Source organism: Mercenaria mercenaria, chromosome 2, assembly GCF_021730395.1.
Source record: "Mercenaria mercenaria strain notata chromosome 2, MADL_Memer_1, whole genome shotgun sequence".
NCBI lineage: Eukaryota > Metazoa > Mollusca > Bivalvia > Venerida > Veneridae > Mercenaria > Mercenaria mercenaria.
In genome coordinates, this window is record NC_069362.1 from 68,761,217 (window position 1) to 68,782,629 (window position 21,413).

General features: G+C 38.6%; 1 protein-coding gene and 1 long non-coding RNA gene across 3 annotated transcripts in view; one reads left to right on the forward strand and one right to left on the reverse strand.

Annotated features, from left to right (window-relative positions):
* LOC123564205 (uncharacterized) overlaps nt 1–12,654 on the reverse strand; it is a 22,991-nt gene extending 10,337 nt beyond the window's left edge. Inside the window, exon 1 of the long non-coding RNA XR_008369870.1 lies at nt 12,517–12,654. This is a non-coding gene — a long non-coding RNA (uncharacterized LOC123564205). The remainder of the gene's footprint in view (nt 1–12,516) is intronic.
* LOC123564202 (uncharacterized) overlaps nt 1–19,716 on the forward strand; it is a 26,129-nt gene extending 6,413 nt beyond the window's left edge. Inside the window, exons 1-4 of one of the 2 annotated variants that reach the window (XM_045357581.2) lie at nt 1,168–1,664; nt 2,126–2,240; nt 15,735–15,886; nt 16,543–19,716. In XM_045357581.2, the coding sequence (XP_045213516.2) occupies nt 1,662–1,664; nt 2,126–2,240; nt 15,735–15,886; nt 16,543–17,625 (1,353 nt within the window). In that variant the 5' untranslated portion in view covers nt 1,168–1,661 and the 3' untranslated portion in view covers nt 17,626–19,716. Of the gene's footprint in view, nt 1–1,167; nt 1,665–2,125; nt 2,241–15,734; nt 15,887–16,542 lie in introns of those variants that run through there. The other variant, XM_045357580.2, reaches the window with a different exon arrangement.
* Nucleotides 19,717–21,413: the final 1,697 nt, after the last annotated feature.

The window sequence follows — 21,413 nt, forward strand, 5'->3', positions numbered from 1 at the left end:
CTATATTTATATGTCCAATAATCGAAGACATATTTGATACATTACTGTATATGCGTTCAATAATCGAAGACATATTTGGTACAAACTTCTAAATGTGTGTCCAATAATTGAAGACTTTATTTAATACACGCTACTTTATGTGCTCGATAATTGGATCATATTATATTGAATTATATTTTCAATATTAAAAATACCTTACATATAAGAGTATTCTATTATTTTTTTTTTGCCATTTAAGAACTCGATATTTCATCTCGAGCGCACGACATCTTATCTCGTTCAAACGACATATGTTCTCGAGTACTCGAAACCTTATCTTGAGTGCACGATACCTTATTTCGATCAAAAAACACAAAATCCAACATTTTCATCTTTTAATAACAATTCGACTGTTAAATTTCATTGTCATGGTAACGTAACACAAGGAACTATAAAGTCTACACATATGATCTGTTTTATATTAATAATCATAACTTTATAGATAAAAGACCCCAGGGAGCAACGAATGGAAACAAAAGTAACATTACAGTAACTGGATACCCTCACTCAGTAAACCAAACATTCTCATTCAAATATCGGTCTTTGGTTAAAAGAAGTCCAGCACATGTTACAATTATTTTTTTGTCATCCGTCGTATACTAGTAGTATGTCGAGCGTCGTGGTGCACTGTTGTGCTTCGTGTTGTGAGTTGATCGTCCATTTTTTTTAATCGACGCACGATTTCGATATAACGCGCGACATAACGAAATGACGCGCGGCATGACGATCGATAAAGATGGACGGGCGACAAGACGCGCATAAGCTAAACAGGACTCCGTTGGATTCTGTAGTTTAGACCTGAAATGATTTTAGTACTGTGGCGAGTACCGCGTCTTTAACCATCAAATCAATAACGTATGTGCGGCAAGCCACTATTGAAAAATAAACATGCAGTAAGGAACAGTTCTTCCCGTGGTCCTCACAATGCATTAATGAACACACACACACCTTATCTTATCTGGGTTCAAAATTATTGGATGCAATATCATGAATATAGTTGTAATGACTTTTCAACTTACCTTAGTAATTCTTTTTTTGTTGTGCGACATTAAGAGTTTGTGTTGCGACATGTAACGGTGGACAAATTATTGCGACAGTAAGAGTTAAGAGACATATAACGGCAGATAATTTTGCGACATTTAGGGGTGATTGCATCATTTAACGCCAACCTTGCGACATATAACGGCGGTTGTGACATTTAGCAGTGGTGTGACATTTAACGGTGGTGTAACATTTAACGGTTATTTCTTAACTTTCCGATAATTTCAAATTTTGCGGATAAAAAAAAAAGGCAAGTTACCGAATCGAAATTTCGAGTCAGTATCTTGAAAGTACGAATTAATAAATGACACACACCTGGCACTAATGGCACTAATGCTCTTCCGTACTATTTACAAATTTTGAAATGTAATACTAACTACCGGTATAAATACAAATAATGAAGGATCGATCATTAGTCATTAGTCATTACAATTTAGTCAGGCTACTGTGAGAAAAAAAAAACCCAAATGATATTTAATTGATCTATATTACAGAACCTTGGATATGTAAAAAGGCAATATTATAGATTTTCAATAGGATATATTTTGCATTCCGGACTGGATGTTACTACATATTTCGTCATGGTTAGTTATAATATGAACTTTAAAAAATCTGAATAGTACTAGATCTAGTACTGACGTAATGTAAGCTACGACTTTAGTTTAAAAAACAGGCAGATGGTTCTCTTTAAAGATAAAATGATGTATTTTGCTAAGTTCTTGTGTTATTTCAATAAGTAACATATGTACTGTTCCTTTTTCAATAAAATTTTCAAGCTTACGTTAGTATCAACGCAGTTTACTAATGAACTACATCAAGACATCGTTAAGAAATGATAAATTTAGCTTATACACTCGTTCATTTTCATTTGCCATTAATGCTACGTACTTGAGGAGGGCTGAATTCTAATGTTTTAATAACTTGTAGCCCAATCCATTTGCTTTTGTTACCCATTATGTGTATTTGCTGTGCATTATCATGTGTTCAGAAGCAATAAGATATGATTAAATAAAAATATAAATGTCTTACTTTCATTTATTTCAAGCGCTTTCAACAATTTTCGAGGTGCTGCTACATATGGTCCAAGAAAAAGGAGGGAAAATGTGTTGTTTTATGTGGAATCTCAGCGACAGTATATGTATTTCTTCTGTTACATCAAGGTGAGCTTTTTCTTTGTTTCGGGTTTGACGCCGTGATTCAACTGTATTTCAGTCATGTAACGGCGGGCAGTTTACCTTACCAGTGTTCCTGGATTCTGTACCAGTACAAACCTGTTCTCCGCAAGTAACTACCAGCTTCCCCACATCAAGTGGAGGACGAATGATTTCAGACACAAAGTCTTTTATCAAATCATCACGGAGAACATATGACTCCGAGCGGCTCGAACTCACGACCCCGAGATCCGTATATCTGCGCTCTCCTTATTGAGCTAAGCTGGCGGGCAAGGTGAGCTTGTAGTGTAAAGCGTTTGTATACATACAATCACATTTTAAACGTAAAAATGGCTGAAGAAAAATCAGGCGGAAACATTAACCTTAAACGGCAATAAAATACAACTTTATGGGGACACATTTTACCAATTATTTCGTCAATCGGGTTTACATAAACCCGAAAAGTAATTCGGCAGGTATATACATCACCCGTGCAATCTTCGCCTCGTGCAGCAAATTGTGCGCCGGCAGTTACTAGGTTATTATTTGTACATGGTAAGTTTGATATTTACCAGCAACACTAAGATAATTCTAGGTCACAATATCGACTGACAGATATATTTTCGCTGTGCATGATTTTAGTTAGGAAACATGTGTTTCTATGTCGTTTTTGCCACAAGAAAATAAACGTAAATTGTCCAAAATATAAATCTTATGACGTTTCTTTTTATTGTCTTCATTAAGTTCTTCGTCTCGAGAACGAACTGTCCTTTGATAATTTCACATTTTACTTTTTTTCAGATATTTGAAAAGTTATGGTAATTACAACACAAAACAAACCGCTATTGTTTTACTTTAGTTCTGTTCAAATTGCAAAAACAGTTTTCCCCTGTGCCTACCACCCTACCACCGCTAAACAACCTCTAAACAAAATGCGTCATTAATACATGTCTGCAAATGTACATAAAATAACATGTCAAAATTTAAACGGTTTTACAAATGTTATCTGCATACAGATCTTACACGTTCTTTGAAATTTGCGTACAGATCTTGTTCATGTCAAAAAGTAGGGATATTATTTGACTAAATTGCTAACTCAAAACCAATAAGTTCAATATCTATGTCTCTCGTGGTAATAAATGACATGTAAAAAGACCTCGAAAAAATGTAGTACCAATTGAAATTTTCATTAGATTTAGAATGCTGCAAGTGAATGAAGCCTGTTTTTAGAACACACACTTATGCTAAACGCATTTAGGCATTTTCGCCTTCTTTTACAACATACCTGTATCTATACTTTAACGGATATTTTCATTTAGGATTGCTTCATTCTAAAGGTCTATTCGATGTCTGATCGGCGTGAAGTTGGCAGTACAGCAGTAGCAGCAGTAGGAGCAGTTAACTGCTGTAACTGCTGGCAGTAGCAGCAGTTAACTGCTCCTACTGCCAGCAGTTACAGCAGTTGATTGCTTGTCGTAGTTAACTATCACCAGTTACAGCAATTGATCGTGTTTGTTAACACCAGTAAACTGCTACTACTGCCAACAATTATAACAGTTAATCAAGCTGTATTACCAGATGATGAGAATGACATAAGGTATTTATTTTGTCAGTGTCCTACATATAATACTGCCAGCAGTTAAATTGTGTTATTAAAATCAGTTTTACAAGATTCCTTCAGATGTATAATAGGCCGTAAAACCTACCCTTCTCGCGTATCGTTTAAAGATCATTAAAGCGTTCTTAATATATTTCTATCATGAATTATCTGCCCTTGAAACCGACATTCAAAGGCAGAAAATTCAGGATCAAGTCAGGGTACCTATGATCTTTAATACATTTTTTCGTTATAAACTTGATTCTCAGTCAGTATACAAAGTTTAAAGAAATTCTGCCCGTAGGAAAAAGTTTTGCCCTATAGAAAATTTCCCATTCACCCTTAAATTCTCCTGTAAACTATGTAATACCAGCAGTTAAATGGTTTACAAGTCTCATTTATGTTTCTGTCAGCAGAGTGGTCTACGAGAGCATGTCACTTCCAGCAGTGAAATGAGTCAAATGACGAAAGAAAGCAGTTTTCTATGTGTTACTGGCAGCAGTCAAATGGTTTATAAGACCAGTATACCAGTTATTTTACAAGAAACTACCAGCGATTACATGTTTACAAGGCTCCTCTTACTGCTTGCAGTAGAATGATTATGACAGCAAAAAAACAAGGCTCCTGTTACAGCTAACGGGAGCAATTTAACAGTTTCTTATATATTTCTGGTGTATCTACTGATGAAAGAAAACCACTCAAGTCGCATTCAGCCTCGAGTTCCTAAAAACAAGATTTCTCCTTGGAAACATAGCCCCACCTCACCCCGGGTTCCTCCCAAACAAGAGTTTTCCCCGAATGGCGGCCACCCGTGCCGGGTGGGGGACAACCCCCTCCACAACGGCCACCCGGTCCGATCCAAAAGTCAAGGTCTGGGGCGGACCTGGGGGTGCCCAAACTGAAAAAAGTGAAAATTTCCAAAAACGGCCTCGGACCAAGTTCGAGACCCGCTCGCGGGTAAACAAGAGTTTTCCCGGGGTAGCCGCTATGCTGGCCCCCCATACACCGTCACCCTCTACAACGGCCACCCGGTCCCGTCCCAAAGTCAAGGTCCCGTAGGGTCCTCCTATTAACTGCTGTAAGCATTTCAGGCCACCCCCGCCTCACACCTCACCCCGGGTTCCTCCCAAACAAGAGTTTTCCCCGAATGGCGGCCACCCGTGCCGGGTGGGGGACAACCCCCTCCACAACGGCCACCCGGTCCGATCCAAAAGTCAAGGTCTGGGGCGGACCTGGGGGTGCCCAAACTGAAAAAAGTGAAAATTTCCAAAAACGGCCTCGGACCAAGTTCGAGACCCGCTCACGGGTAAACAAGAGTTTTCCCGGGGTAGCCGCTATGCTGGCCCCCCCATACACCGTCACCCTCTACAACGGCCACCCGGTCCCGTCCCAAAGTCAAGGTCCCGTAGGGTCCTCCTATTAACTGCTGTAAGCATTTCAGGCCACCCCCCGCCTCACACCTCACCCCGGGTTCCTCCCAAACAAGAGTTTTCCCCGAATGGCGGCCACCCGTGCCGGGTGGGGGACAACCCCCTCCACAACGGCCACCCGGTCCGATCCAAAAGTCAAGGTCTGGGGCGGACCTGGGGGTGCCCAAACTGAAAAAAGTGAAAATTTCCAAAAACGGCCTCGGACCAAGTTCGAGACCCGCTCGCGGGTAAACAAGAGTTTTCCCGGGGTAGCCGCTATGCTGGCCCCCCCATACACCGTCACCCTCTACAACGGCCACCCGGTCCCGTCCCAAAGTCAAGGTCCCGTAGGGTCCTCCTATTAACTGCTGTAAGCATTTCAGGCCACCCCCCGCCTCACACCTCACCCCGGGTTCCTCCCAAACAAGAGTTTTCCCCGAATGGCGGCCACCCGTGCCGGGTGGGGGACAACCCCCTCCACAACGGCCATCCGATCCAAAAGTCAAGGTCTGGGGCGGACCTGGGGTGCCCAAACTGAAAAAAGTGAAAATTTCCAATAACGGCCTCGGACCAAGTTCGAGACCCGCTCGCGGTAAACAAGAGTTTTCCCGGGGTAGCCGCTATGCTGGCCCCCCATACACCGTCACCCTCTACAACGGCCACCCGTCCCGTCCAAAGTCAAGGTCCCTTAGGTCCTCCTATTAACTGCTGTAAGCATTCAGGCCACCCCCGCCTCACACCTCACCCCGGATTCCTCCAAACAAGAGTTTTCCCCGAATGGCGGCCACCCGTGCCGGGTGGGGGACAACCCCTCCACAACGGCCACCCGGTCCGATCCAAAAGTCAAGGTCTGGGGCGGACCTGGGGGTGCCCAAACTGAAAAAAGTGAAAATTTCCAAAAACGGCCTCGGACCAAGTTCGAGACCCGCTCGCGGGTAAACAAGAGTTTTCCCGGGGTAGCCGCTATGCTGGCCCCCCATACACCGTCACCCTCTACAACGGCCACCCGGTCCCGTCCCAAAGTCAAGATCCCGTAGGGTCCTCCTATTAACTGCTGTAAGCATTTCAGGCCACCCCCGCCTCACACCTCACCCCGGGTTCCTCCCAAACAAGAGTTTTCCCCGAATGGCGGCCACCCGTGCCGGGTGGGGGACAACCCCCTCCACAACGGCCACCCGGTCCGATCCAAAAGTCAAGGTCTGGGGCGGACCTGGGGGTGCCCAAACTGAAAAAAGTGAAAATTTCCAAAAACGGCCTCGGACCAAGTTCGAGACCCGCTCGCGGGTAAACAAGAGTTTTCCCGGGGTAGCCGCTATGCTGGCCCCCCATACACCGTCACCCTCTACAACGGCCACCCGGTCCCGTCCCAAAGTCAAGGTCCCGTAGGGTCCTCCTATTAACTGCTGTAAGCATTTCAGGCCACCCCCGCCTCACACCTCACCCCGGGTTCCTCCCAAACAAGAGTTTTCCCCGAATGGCGGCCACCCGTGCCGGGTGGGGGACAACCCCCTCCACAACGGCCACCCGGTCCGATCCAAAAGTCAAGGTCTGGGGCGGACCTGGGGACCCCCAAACTTCTGTCTTATTTAAGAGTCATGATTTTAATCTATACAATGTACATGGATGAATACATTGATGGATGATTGCCATTTCTAACTCGCCATTCTATTTTTAGTCGGGAGCTGGGAATATCGATTTTAGCACACAACGACATCCTTCATACTTCATTTATCGTTGAAAATAATTATTTTAAGACTCATGCTTTTGTAACACCACACGGGCGTACGACCTTTCACTGGGTTCGAGCCCCGATGCCATCGGCTTGTGAATTAGACCACAACTTAACTAGCGAATCAGTTGCTTTATCTTAAAAGGGGACAAACAGGGGCCGCAAACTATTGGCGGCGTATCAACGCATAACAATATACTAGATAATCAACAACATTTTTTTTTTCTGAACTTCATATATTATTATAACTGTTTATTTATACATACATAGGCACGAATAATATTATAGTAATATTTCAAGCTCGATATCATGAAGAATAATATGATCTACTGTGGTACCATTTAGGCAGCAGTTAGATCAAATCCTTAAATGTCTTTACGTCTTATGTCTTTATAAGTCTATATTCCGTGAAATAAAATATTCATGTGCTGTGATGTAAATGTGGGATAATATGATCTACTGAGGTTCCATTTAGGCAGCAGTTAGATCAGATCCTTATGTGATATAAATGTGGAGATATAAGGCCGCTAAGTCAAAGTCGCGATGGTACCATTAAGGCATAACTGACTGACACGAAAAATCGGAAAATCCAGCTTCGGATGTTAAATATCGTAGGGAATTTGAAAATATTAAAATATTAAAAGCTCTCCCCAGTGTTACGTAACATACCGGTCCATATCACGCACTAACGTGCTATCTTAGGTAATAACATGCACTAACGTGCTACACCACGCACTAACGTGTTACACCACGCACTAATGTGCTACACCACGCACCAACGTGCAACACCATGCACCCGTGCTACACCATGCACAAACGTGCGACACCATACACCATGCACAAACGTGCGACACCATACATCATGCACTAACGTGCTACACCATGCACTAACGTGCGACACCATACACCCTGCACTAACGTGCTACACCATGCACTAATGTGCTACACTATGCCCGACCTACAGCACTAACCAAAATGTTAGCCAAACATCAAGGCTCACTTGAGAGACACCAAATATGCACGGGGGAAACTCAAGGCCTTGTATTTTGCCGAATTAATAAACAAGATTAGAATTTTGAATTTTGTTTTTACGTAACAACAGGGGAAGCTTAAAATATTTTTACTTTAATACGATAAATGATAATACTTGAAACACTTAATTATAAGTGTAAATGAATTTTGATTAACTGAAGATCAATAATACACCTCTGAAGCTAGAATTTCCGCCACAAATTTTTCGAGAAAAAATTCCCCAAATTCTAGCCTAAGTATTCTATAAGAGTGTCTCTAATTTTGTCTAGGGTAAATTCCAGACCCACGTCCGATAAATGAATTCCGTCTGGGCGAAAGAAGCCCGCCGTTTTGTAATCAATATCAACATGGAAAAACCTTCCTCGGCTATTTCTGGCAACTTCCCTATGACCTATAAGATTGATACGACGACGTTTATTTTCCATTGTCTTATTTGCTTCTTTTGCACGTGCTCGCCAAACTCTACGTTGCAATATATCTAACCACACAATTACGGTAGACTGGAATGTTGAAAACAGATAGGTAATTTCACGCGAAATAGTCCGGCGCAAACTATAAATGCTAGCAGATGCAAGGTCATTTCCCCCAAGATTTAGAAGTATTAACCTAGGATTTTTGTATTGTAGCATTCGGCGCTGGATTTCTCTATGAAAGTGCTCCCACTTCATTCCTCTAACGCCAAACCAACCAATGGAAAGATCTTGCGGCAGCTTAAGGTTGTCTTTACCAGTGTTCGCCGCACGTACGCCAGCCCAAAACAAGATTGAATCTGATATGACCCAGATATCTGTAGACAAAAATGAATAAATAAATAGATAAAAATTGAAGGTAAAGAAAGGAAAAACTAACACGATCCGTAACTAGCTTGAATATTAAACGCGTTTCGCATGATCTACTGAGGTACCGTATTGGCTGCAGTTAGATCTGGTCATATTCAAGGTACTGTTGATAGCATAATTATATTGAAATTGCGTTAATCAAGTTGATCAGCAATATTAATTAGAAAACGCGTTTCGCATGATCTACTGAGGTACCGTATTGGCTGCAGTTAGATCCGATCACATTCAAGGTACTGTTGATAGCATAATTATATTGACATTGCGTTAATCAGGTTGATTAGCAACATTAATTAGAAATCCTGCACGTTATGCCCTTATGTAAGTTTTATACGCCTGTGACCTCCAACGCCCTAACCGTTGAATAACTTCCATTGGTACGCCGTCGCATGCGAGTTGTGTGGCACGGCCTATCCGAAAACTATGGGACCTGTAATGACTGCTGGGTAAACCTGCATAGGCAATAGCTTTCGCTAAAACGCCCGTGAACTGAGACCTTAGAACCGGTGCGCCGTCCCTGTGAACGAACAGTAAGTTAGTGTGGCCAGGCCGTATCAAACAGAAATGACGTAAGAGGCAGACTGGACAATATTGCTCGTTCTTTTCGCATGGCATACTTAAAATGGTTGGCGAACCAATCTGAGATGCTTTTGATTGTCTAATAGTAACTTGGACTGCCGAATTATTTTGAATGAAGCGAATATCACCAATCATCAAAGTCCTTTGTTGGGAATTAGCGCTAGTATACACTAATTCACTAACTCGGAAGAGACCGAAAAAAGCCAAAACGTACAAAGCTTGAAATAAGCACTGTTCATAGTTATCTTTACAAATGGCGGGTAGAATATCTACCACTCTTTTAAGTATGGAAAAAGTTATTGGGCATCTGGCATCTGTACTTTTTCTCAGTCTACGACATCCCTCAAGTAGTTTTCTAACTAAAAATGACGCTGTTGGATCGGGAAAACCGTTAATTTTATGAAAAAAGCTAATACCAGCAATGTATGTACAAATGGTAGATGCAGCACACCCAATTTCAAAACAGTATGAAATGAAAAGAGACACTTGCTTGGAATGAAATGGTAAATAGAATGGTGTCGAGTATTTCAGACAAAAGGCCTGAAAAGCCGACAATGATGTTTCATATGTTTTCATTGTATTTGGAGCCACACTTCCCTTCAGTAAAAATGGGATTCTTGATTGAATACGTCCCAAAGTTGGCTTGGTACCGGACAAGGCTCGACACTTGCTTCTGGGGCCAAACGTCGGAATCGGCACCACTGAAATCGAGACAATGCGTCACAAATATCATTTTTTGTTCCAGGCACGTGCTCTGCTTTTATCAACATGTTATGTTTAAGGCAGCGTATTGTTATAGCGCGCACAAGGGCCATTACGCGTTCCGATTTGGAGGTCATTGAATTTAAAATGTGAACAACCGCCTGATAGTCGCAATTAAAGACAATTTTCTTGTTTTTGAGGTGTTCACCCCAGATATGTAAAGATACAAAGATTGGGAAAAGTTCCAGTACAGTAATTTCATCTGTTATGCCGCATTTCTTCCATGCGTCTGGCCATGCAGCGCTACACCACCGACCTTGAAAGTAAACGCCAAACCCAAAACCTCCGGCGCTATCACTAAACAGTTGATGATCAGCATTTGCTGACCAGTTCCGGTCGTAAAAAACTGAAATTCCATTGTAATTTTTGAAAAATTCAAGCCACATATTCAAGTCAACCTTCATGGCCTTCGTTATTCTGAGGTGATGAAAAGGCTTTGTTAGACCGCATGTCGCATTTATAAGGCGCCGACAGAAAGGTCTGCCCGGACGAATTACCTGCATGCGAAATTTAAGCTGCCGATTAAACTTTGCATTGCCTTTAAGGTTACCTTCTCCTTTGACATTAAGGTACTTATTTTCTGCACGATTTCATCGATTTTCTCCTTAGGCATTCGAACCACGTTCTCTTTAGAATCCAGTTCTAGACCCAGAAATACCAGCACTTTAACAGGGCCTATGGTTTTATCGGCGGCGACTGGAATGTTAAGCTCAGACAGGAGTTCAAGGAAGCGGACCATTAAATATTTGCATTTTTCGTACGTTTTGTCTCCCCCTAAGTAGTCATCAAGGTAATGCAAGATTTTACCCGCGCTCATGCGGCGCTTGATGCAAAATTCTACAAAAGTGGCAAATTTTTCAAATAAACTGCACGAAATACTGCAACCAAATGGTAAACATTTATCAACAAAATAAGATCCCAAAAACTTGAAACCTAATTGATCAAAATCTGTCAAATTTACCGGTAACAATCTAAAAGCATTCTTTATGTCTACTTTGAAAAGGTAGCAGTCAGGGCCAAGATCCTGTAACAAATGAATGGCCTCATCAAAGCTTGTGTATTGTACTGAGCAGAATTTTGGATCTATAAAGTCATTCAGTGAGTTTCCCGAGGGATGAGACAAATGGTGAATCAACCTGAATTCACCATGGTTTTTCTTTGGGACCAAACCGATTGGTGATACACGCATGCTAAATGGCGGGTCCGTAAAGGGACCCGCGACCCTGCCCTCTTTAAGTTCCTTTTCTATTTTTTGTTTAGTGATTTCGGCATGTTCTAACGCCGACTTCAAGTTTTTGGATTCAATGTGATCTCGAGAACCACTATATTGTAGCGAAAACCCCTCCTTGAAACCTTTCATTAATATTTCTTTATCAGAATGATTATAAAATTCTAATTCCGTCTTCAACACCGATAAATTAACTGGTGATCTTGCAATTTCAATTAAATTTAAGTTACTTCCTGTAAAAGAATTGATTCTTTGCACCCCTACTTCTATTGAATGGGCCCCGAAAAGTTGGCCTGTTAACACTAGAAACCTGGACTTGGGACGAGCCTACTGTTGAGCTCGGTATTGCCTGGGTACTTTTATAACACGAAAGCCTAGAGTGACCCATACCGCATGCTGAACAGCGGTGCGGAAACTTACAGTTTAGCCAATGACATGACCCCGCGTTAAATGCAATGCACGTTTTTCTGCCTGTCACAACCGTTAGAGCACGGCTAGGCATAGGATTGACTGTTTCAGCAAGCTGCATGCACCGCAACCATAATTCTTGATTGATAACTGCCCAAGAAGCCTGATTATGCGCTTAGCGTAACCTAAACTGTTCATCATAGGTTCGCCATGAGAACCCCTTTAACCGTTCGGCAGCATCCCTAATGATGAACATATATTTAATAAGGTCACGTGATGCTGTAGGATTCTTAACTAAGTATATACTCGAAAAGATCAAGAATGCATCCGTCCATTTTTCTATGGATGTGATCTTATTTTTAATTTCTTTTGGCATTGTTTCTATTTGGCCTGTAGGCGACATGTGCAGCGTGTGACCAACATTCATTTCAGTAAGCTCTATGGCACCCTTTAGCAATATAGCAAGATTTATGTAATCTCCCCGCCATATCTGCTCTTTAATGTTAGGTGGAATGTGTATTGCAATATCATCGGATGACGATTTCATAGGCTCGATTCCCGACCTGTCGGTCTGAATAAAGTTAACGTTGTTGTCCTGTGGGACACAAGGAGAATTAACACCACCACACCCTGGGATTACGGTAGTCTTATCAAGGGACGTATTTAAAAGGGTATCAAAATTTATAAAATTTCGACCCACATTACCTGGGTTGGCCGAGTCCTGCGTGTCTAACAATCTTATGGGTTCGACCTCTGAGTTCCCAATCTGATCCGTCTGTACGGCCTCATCTGTCTTCTGCCGTTTGTCCGCAGATGCACTAGGGCTTTTTGTCTCATTTGCCATTCTCTTCTTTGCTCCCTTTCCTCTCATTTTCAGGATTAATTCGGATAATTTTTCCAACTCAGAAATTTGCTTGTTGGGCATTGGCTTCCTCGTGGAAAAGGAATGGTTGTGACGTCAGCACTGATGACGACACATTCGTCCGGAAAACTCCGACATTTTACGGAAAAGTTAAATGGGCATTAACAATAATTGAAAGTCACACATTCGCTAAAATAAACCTGGTTATTCGATAAAAATAACCATAACTATTTGAATATAAATGCTTATAAAATACATGTAGTCATTTTATTCAGAAAACGTGCCCGGGCCTATTTCGAAACCATCCCTTCCTATTTACAAAAGCGCGAGATTTTCTACTTTCAGTTTCTTAGCTGCAATCCGGGGAGGTAATTACAACATAGTTAAAGGTGGTCAATCACATTTAATCAACATTTAATGACATTTTTTACTTTCTGTATATTCTGGTAGAGAATTATTTAAGGAACAAAAAGACCGATTACACAGAGTTAGATTCCTATTTGAAATGTATATTTTATTATTTTTATAAAATTTTGTAATTACTCTCCTTTAATATGAAAGTATATAAAAAGCTGGGTATTTCTTTTTATTTCGATACAATGTCTAGTTTTACATTTGCATTTGATAGACATATCAACTCTTGAACAATCTGAACCAAAATGCAAGTTTTAAAGCTGTGTGTAGCTTCTAAATTCATTTATTTCCAATCTATCTTGGTTGCGCAACCAAGTTAGGCAAATGGAGGTAATAATAATTTTTCAAACTTGCGTTTCTAATGAATTCCATCTAAATACATACTTTTTAATGCACATATTTTACAAATATATTACAATATGTCTAATATTTATACATTTCCTTAGGCAAAGTATGTTTATCAAATTTATACTTATGATAAAATAACTCTATCTTGGTTGGGTAACCAGGATAGGAAAATGAAATTTTAAAAATACCTCCAGTGAAAATCTAATTTGTATTAAGTGTTAAGTGAACATAAATGAGTGTAAATGATCAGATGCTAAAGTTTCGAACAAATCCGTTACATGGCCAAAATCTGATTATCCACCTTTAAGGCAAAAAGTCGGAGTTAAATACATTATACTATAAACTGATTTCACATTTGAAAGTTAAATTTATAGGATTGTTTCTCGCATGTTTTATTATATTCACTTCCTGTCTAAATAAAATGGAGTTGTGGTTGCCTGTGGTATTGTCACGTTAGCGGTTGGGACTCTGTACTCTGTCAATTCATTTTTAGGAACCTTTTATGTGCGATAAGATTAATTCTTTCACTTATATGTTTTCCATTTTTCTTGTTATGTACAATAAATTTCATTTTAACGCAAAAAATCATGCATACTCTTCATTATCGGTAAGTTTCGCCAGCTAATTCGTCAGAGTACACAGTACAATTTTTTTCTAGGCAAAATAATAACTAATTCTATTTGCACATGCATGCATCTCATACATTGTGCATTATATTAAATATTTTGTACTTACTTGTAAAAAATATATTGTAATACGCATTACACTTCCGATCTGTTATGGCTTTACATAATACTGTGTTAAAGATGAAAATTTATATAGATAAAAATACTGATGGATATTTAAGCAATGCTTATACCTACCATACTATCACAGCTATTTAGGCCTTTCATCTTTTTGTTGCTAAAATTAATTTATATTATCACTGATTATACAAAATAAATCTATACTACTATATTGTATATGCAAACACTATCTAAATTATAGACGGTTCCTTATAAAAAGTATAAAGCATCACTAACTTTAAAACTGAAAAGTAACTCATGCCAATAGTAGTACTTCACTTCTGTAAGTACAAGCATTTAACTGTTCTAACTGCTGGCAATAGCATCAGTTAACTGTTGTATATGCTGGCAGTAGCAGCACTTCACTTGATCATCTTCACTTGTGGTAGTACAAGCATTTAACTGTTCCGATGTTGTAACTGCTGGCAGTAGCATCAGTTAACCATTGTAACTGCTGGCAGTAGCATTCTGCAAACACTATACAAATTATAGACCGTTCCTTTTAAAAAAGCATAAAGCATCGCTAACTTTAAAACAGAACATTAACTCATGCCAGCACTTCACTTGTGGTAGTACAAGCAATTTAACTGTTGTAACTGCTGGCAGTAGCAGCAGTTAACTGTTGTAACTGCTCGCAGTAGCAGCATTTCATCTTCACTTGTGGTAGTGCTAACATTTAACTGTTGTAACTGCTGGCAGTAGGAGCAGTTAACTGCTGTAACTGCTGGCAGTAGGAGCAGTTAACTGCTGCTACTGCCAGCAGTTACAGCAGTTAACTGCTCCTACTGCTGCTACTGCTGTACTGCCAACTTCACGCCGATCCTGTCTGAACTTGTACAAAAATCTAGCGTCGCCTCAATCAGTTACCCCGAGTACTTAGATTGATCATTCACTTTGCAAGCTTAGTCTGTGTTCAGACTCTGTGTTTTGTTCGCTGGAGATAACTCCTGAGGTTATTCAAATTTTGTATAGTTATGTCCCTTTTCTTCTCAAAACACTGACCCAAGAAAGATCGGTCAAAATATAAAAGAGAAAGATTTAAAAATGAAATAAAAAGGAGATTATCTGGTTTCTAGTCAGACTAAAACAAGTTTTGCATACCATAAACGTTAATATCAACACTAGATTTAAGAATGTTTTCAAGCGAGTATTAGTTCTCGTTGCCATATTACAAATTTATGCTAAGTTTCTTTTTACTAGAAATTGAGACAATATGTATGTCGACTATGTTAAGCTAATAAAATCACAGCAAAGCTAGTTTTTTTTTTTCAAATAAGACACTACTAGTTTTAAAATAAAAGTATAAACTCCACCAATCACAATGTAAATGTTGCAGGCTCGGTTTGATATAGCACTTTTATGTACGGTTATGGAAATGCATACTACCGTCTAAGCCTTCCAGCGATCTAAACATTTACTCATGTTGCAAGTACCAGTTTGCATTTTGTTTTCCATACCACTCACTTCTAGACGAATGTCGTTGTAGAACTAAACATTTTCGTGATCTTTTGCAGAGGTGAACATTCCCCACCTGAAAGGATACAACGCTGATACATCTATAAAGTTCTTTAATGTAGTCAACTTCAACAGCAGCAGCAGCAGCAGCAGCAACAACAACAACAACAAAAGGATTAAGGCATCATCGAACAGTTTATACAAACACAAGGTAAATTAAAAACATAAAGTTCTACAGCTTTTTACAACACATTCATTAGATGACATTATGAAGGCTTTCCTTCATATTTTGTGTAAGCTTTGCCAATCTTGCATATGTTATTCATCTGCCCGTCAGGTAATCATATCTGAAGAACTTTGCAAGTTCAAAATGAAGTGTTTCAAATACTTTAAGTAGGTAATAAATAGTTAAGGTCACACTTTCAGCTGTAAATCACGGGGTACCATGATAGTACAAATAGACCATACTTCATTTAAAGTTCTCCCTGTGCTACATTAATGTATTAATCTCTTGAAATGTTGCCTGATTTCGACAACCTATTGAAATAAAATCATTAAACATTCTGCACAGTAACTTTCGCAAATACACATGCTATCTCGCCATATCGAGGGATTCGCGTTGAGCCCTCGATATTGTCATGCTTTGCAATGATTTTAAACATTGACACTTTGTCAATGACCCTTTTTGAGGGTTTTTGTACAAAAGCTTCTTCTTTTTATGCTATAACATTAATAGGGCCAATAGGATGACATTGAATCATATAATGTTTTACTGCCATGTTCATGCTTAGTATGTCACAAATACGCTGACAATGTTCAGTGAAATGCAAGTTCTTTACAAAGTATTTTCTTTTATTTCACTTTTAGAGAAACAAAATTGGAACACCAGCATTCCTTAATGCGTCATATCAAAAGATGCATGATTTTGGTACCAGCATTAGAAATAAATGTGGTCCCACCAGCAGTAAGACACCGGCTGTGAAAGTGCAGACTTACTCAAGTAAAAGCGAAAATGTGAAATTCTGCGCCGTGTGGAAAGTTGGCACAACATTTTTCAAACGATTGTTCATGATAAATACTTTGCCAGAATACAAAGATTTTGTCAATCCTTTCAATATAAGTTTCCATGTCATGTACGGCAGTAAACCATCAGTGATACCGAATTCGAATGATGTTCAGAGATTCATGTTTGTACGCGACCCGTACCGCCGTCTACTGTCTGGATATATAGATAAGCTCTTAGCACCGAATCCAATCTACTGGAAAATATTAGGAGTACCCGCCATTCGGTTTGCAAGAAAAAAACCGGATACCAAGAGCTTATCATGTGGTCATGATCTAACATTTCGCGAATATGTGAAATATGTTGCTGCCGCAATGACCTCACATGCAAAGATTAAACGTGACCTGCATTTTGACAGCTACACTGCATTATGCAAACCATGTCAAATAAGATATGATTTTGTCGGCAAATTGGAAAATATCAAAACTGATTCGGTAGCTTTACTGAAATCTTTGAATTTAAGTAACACGATTGAATTTTTAGCATACTATGGGAGCGAACTTGTTACTGACGACGCTATCAGAGATACGACTTACCAACCATTTGATCCAGAATTTGTACCTCTCTTAAAGAAATGTTTGAATAGAGTAGAAGTATTCCAGAGATCTTGGTCAAAATTAAAAATGCGTGGTCTTATCGGCAACTATAATCTGACGATTGACTTCGATACTGCAAGCAATTTAACCTATAGCGGCTTTCTAGATATGGCGCGAAATGCTTACAGGAAGTCGACGACAGAAGAGCGGAAGAAGCTACAACATAGCTCATTTTTGAACATGTTTTCTACTGTTGATAAAGCTGACATGGAAACTATTTCTAAAGCATATGCTGAGGATTTCAAATTATTTGATTATGAAGCAAGACCTTCTGAATTATTTAAGGTATAAATGTACTTTTTCTATGGACATATTGAATATGGAATAAACAGGAGTGACACACAGTCATCCAAAAAATGACAGAAAAAAAGTGTTTTTTTTTAAACGTGCAACTACTTCAAAAACTTCATCAAATAGAAAGAGAAAAAGGTTTTTAAAACTATTTCATTTTACAATATAAGAAAATCTTTCAATAAATGAATGCTTGGTTCATTATTTTCTCTGAACACTGGACTCTGATAAATAAGTGCAATTCAAGTGTTTTCTGCATTATTTATAATTATTATTATTATTACTTCTGTTATCATTGTTCTTACTCATATCATTATTATTTCTTAAATTATTACTTCTGTTGTTATTGATTTCGTTGATATTATTATTGGCTAATTTTAATGTATAGTCGTAGAAAAAAGTAGACTCAATACCAACAGGCTAACCATGATTGGACTTTGTTCAAAGGAAACACCATACCACATTTGCTTAAATAATTGACCTCTGTGAAATGCGACCTTTTATGTACAATCGGGCATCCATCTAACAAAATTACTGATCTAAATAAAATTATTCCATAAATCCCAAGAGGTCATTTTTAAGCTGGAGTTCTGTTTGGTATGCTGACTTGGAAATTTGTCATCAGATAAACTGCGCTAGTTTCAGAAAGGCGGTCGTTGTGAACTTTGATCTTCAACCTTGTTACTCCAAAATTAATGTACATGTAATACTGTGCTTCTGACCGTTTTAAGCTAATTGCTTTTGTCATTTTATTATTTCAGGAAAACTGCTGATATCGAGCCATAAACATACGTGAACATATGAAGTTTGTTACTTGCACACAAAATTCTTTATTATAGAATTCATAGCACTGTGTTTTCAGTACATGGTACCGTAATATTGATCCCCAAGACGATAGGTTTCATCAAGTAACCAAATAAAATGTTCTATGAAATTGCACGACTGTATACCGAGAACTGTCTTTATCTATGCATGTACCAGAAAGACTTCTGTCAATTTCAGTGTCAACAGAGAATATATATATATATTTGTTGGGTTTAACATGGAACCGACATAATTATTGGTCTTATGGCGACATTACAGCTTTGATGGTGGAGGAAGACCCTAGGTACCCCTCCGTGCAGCGGGTACATGGGTAGAACCATCGACCTTCCGTAAGCCAACTGTATGGCTTCCTTACATGAAGAATTCAACGCCCCTATTGTGGCCCGAAGCCGCATCGGTGCAATCCCACCACATGGCGTTTAAGGTTGAATGCGCCTAATTTGAAGTTCTTGGGTTTCGTCTCAATATTTTGTTTAAAATAGAATTCAGCATATTCATCATAGACTGCGTATTTAACTTTTTTGATATTTCCGTATTTTTTTTCTTTGCAAACCTTCAAACATGACCATTGACCATTGATGAATCATGACTTTTTTCGTAAATAGCTTTATTCATTCAACAAATATCGATTTGCTTGTTACTCTTTATATTTTCATTTAAAAATGCCTTTAAAATGGTGTATAATTTGTGGAATTCATTTTAATGTTTAAGTCGATATTTACGTTAAAGTGACGTCAAATATGACGTTGAGTTTTGAGGAAAAAGTTTGCTAAAATCTTGTCTTATGTAAAACCCAAACGATAGAATTTGAGAGAAAAAAACTAACATTATGATGAAAATTTTATTTTCTGTCGATTTATGGAATAAAATTATGGGGTCGCCGAATTCATTTTCGCGTAAAATTACATTACGCCACCCCTACACCCAAATCACAACATAACTTAGTTTACGTGTTTTTCTGATATATCTCTTTTCAAATCTCCGAATTTTACACTCTCATTCATCAAAGGCTCACTACAAACGTGAAACGAATCTTGGTACGTGAGAAAGAGGGTGTTCTTTTCAAAAGAGGTCTTTATATCTGTAAAACTGGCGGCCGGTGCGATCTGGTTTCAATGCAAACGCCAATGCGACAAATGTGCATAAAATACTGATCATGTTATTTTTAAAAATCGCTTTACATATATTTCTTAATAATCATGATTATCTTGTCATCTTTTTCTTATTCAAAATACCAGTAATTAAATGAAAAATTTATGCATGTGCTATTGTAATATATAGTTCGGAGTTTTCACACTTGAAAAATAATCATTGTACTTCAATATTATATAGGCATAGGAAATAGAGATCAATATAATTGCACCTTTACTAATCCTACCAGGTGTTCTGTATTACAAAAGTGGATCTATTGTGACATTTTGATACAAGCAAAACTGTATTATCTGCACTATTATTTACCTACTGGTACTTCATTTTATTATTGGCTTGTTAAAAGTTAATTTTTTACCATATATAAGTTGACAGAATCATAGGAACCATGTCTTGAGGGGTAAATCAAACACAAATGAATAAATCCTTAATGATTTTGTTGTGTAAAAAAGTATAATATTGTGTCTGAAACAGTTTTCAATTTCCACTTAAATGTGTAACTGCAAGGGAAGTAAACTAATAGGTCTCTACTTATAAGTACTAGCCCAAGGCAGGAGTTGCCATTCTTTGTGGATCACAACTTTAAATTAAAAATTAAAACTTCTGTTATTGATATTAACAAAACTATCATAAACTTCACCTTTGTGAAATCATTTTTGGTTATTTCAAGGACTTGGAAATTAATAACTAGACTTCATTTAATGTAATACTATCATTGAAAATTTTAGGGTCTATCTCTATATTATACAAGAAGTTCAACTATTCTAAAGTTTGTTATTTCAGACGTATGACCATTGACTAAGCTGCGCCGCCACGGGAGTAAATCTTGTTTTTCTTTTTATTATCCCTAACACTCCTCAAGCACGCACGCACATCCCATAAGATGACCCTATAATCAGTTGCCACGGACTTGCCCGGTAAATTACTTGCTCCTTGCAAATGTTCATGTATATTGACGGCAGAATTCGGTTTTACATTTCAGAGTTATTTTTCATTCTTTTGATATTTTATATCAGCGCTATTTACTTCTATAATTTCCGTAATCATGATGTAAGATTTACTATCTTTATGTTACATATATACGCGTTAGCGTATTATATAAACTTCCAATAAATGTTTAAAATTGTTCTGAATTTTGACAGCTAAGACGTAAAAGGAGCGCAGATCTATGAATCGTGGGTTCGATCCCCGAGTAGGGCTTGACGACTTGATAGAAGGCACGTGTCCGAAATCAATCGTCCTCAAACTGATTTATGCGGTAAAGTTGGAAGTTACTTGTTGAGAGTACAGTATCCAGGAACACTTGTTAGGTTAGCTGCCCACCGTAACATTGAAAACAGCGTTAAACCCAAAACAAACAATTGTTGGTGGTTTGTTTTCTTTATTTCGTGGAAAATTTATCATGTTTACTTATATTTGTGGTGTTGGATAGGTTTCTACTGTTAGGAAATAGTATCATATATGGAATATGTTTCTATTATGTGTCTATGAATAAAAGAATAGCCTTCTTTACTCACATATCTGTAGAGCTAAAACCTCTTTGTAAATGATGGTGTTTCTGTTTTAGCCAAGTTACTAAATAAATTAACCTTTTCAGAGCAATAGCCTCCGTATAGCAAATTACTATGTTTCAACGCGGGTATTCACAGAGGATGCACTTTATTCGAAATCGGGGTGTCCGACTACTCTCCAAACAATCGAAATATTTCCCAAACGTAGATTTTGTAGTAAAGTTAAATAAATTAATAAAGTTTATTCAAACATGATGATATAAATTACTTTAGGGCTTCTTAAATTTTCTGGTTGTATTCTAT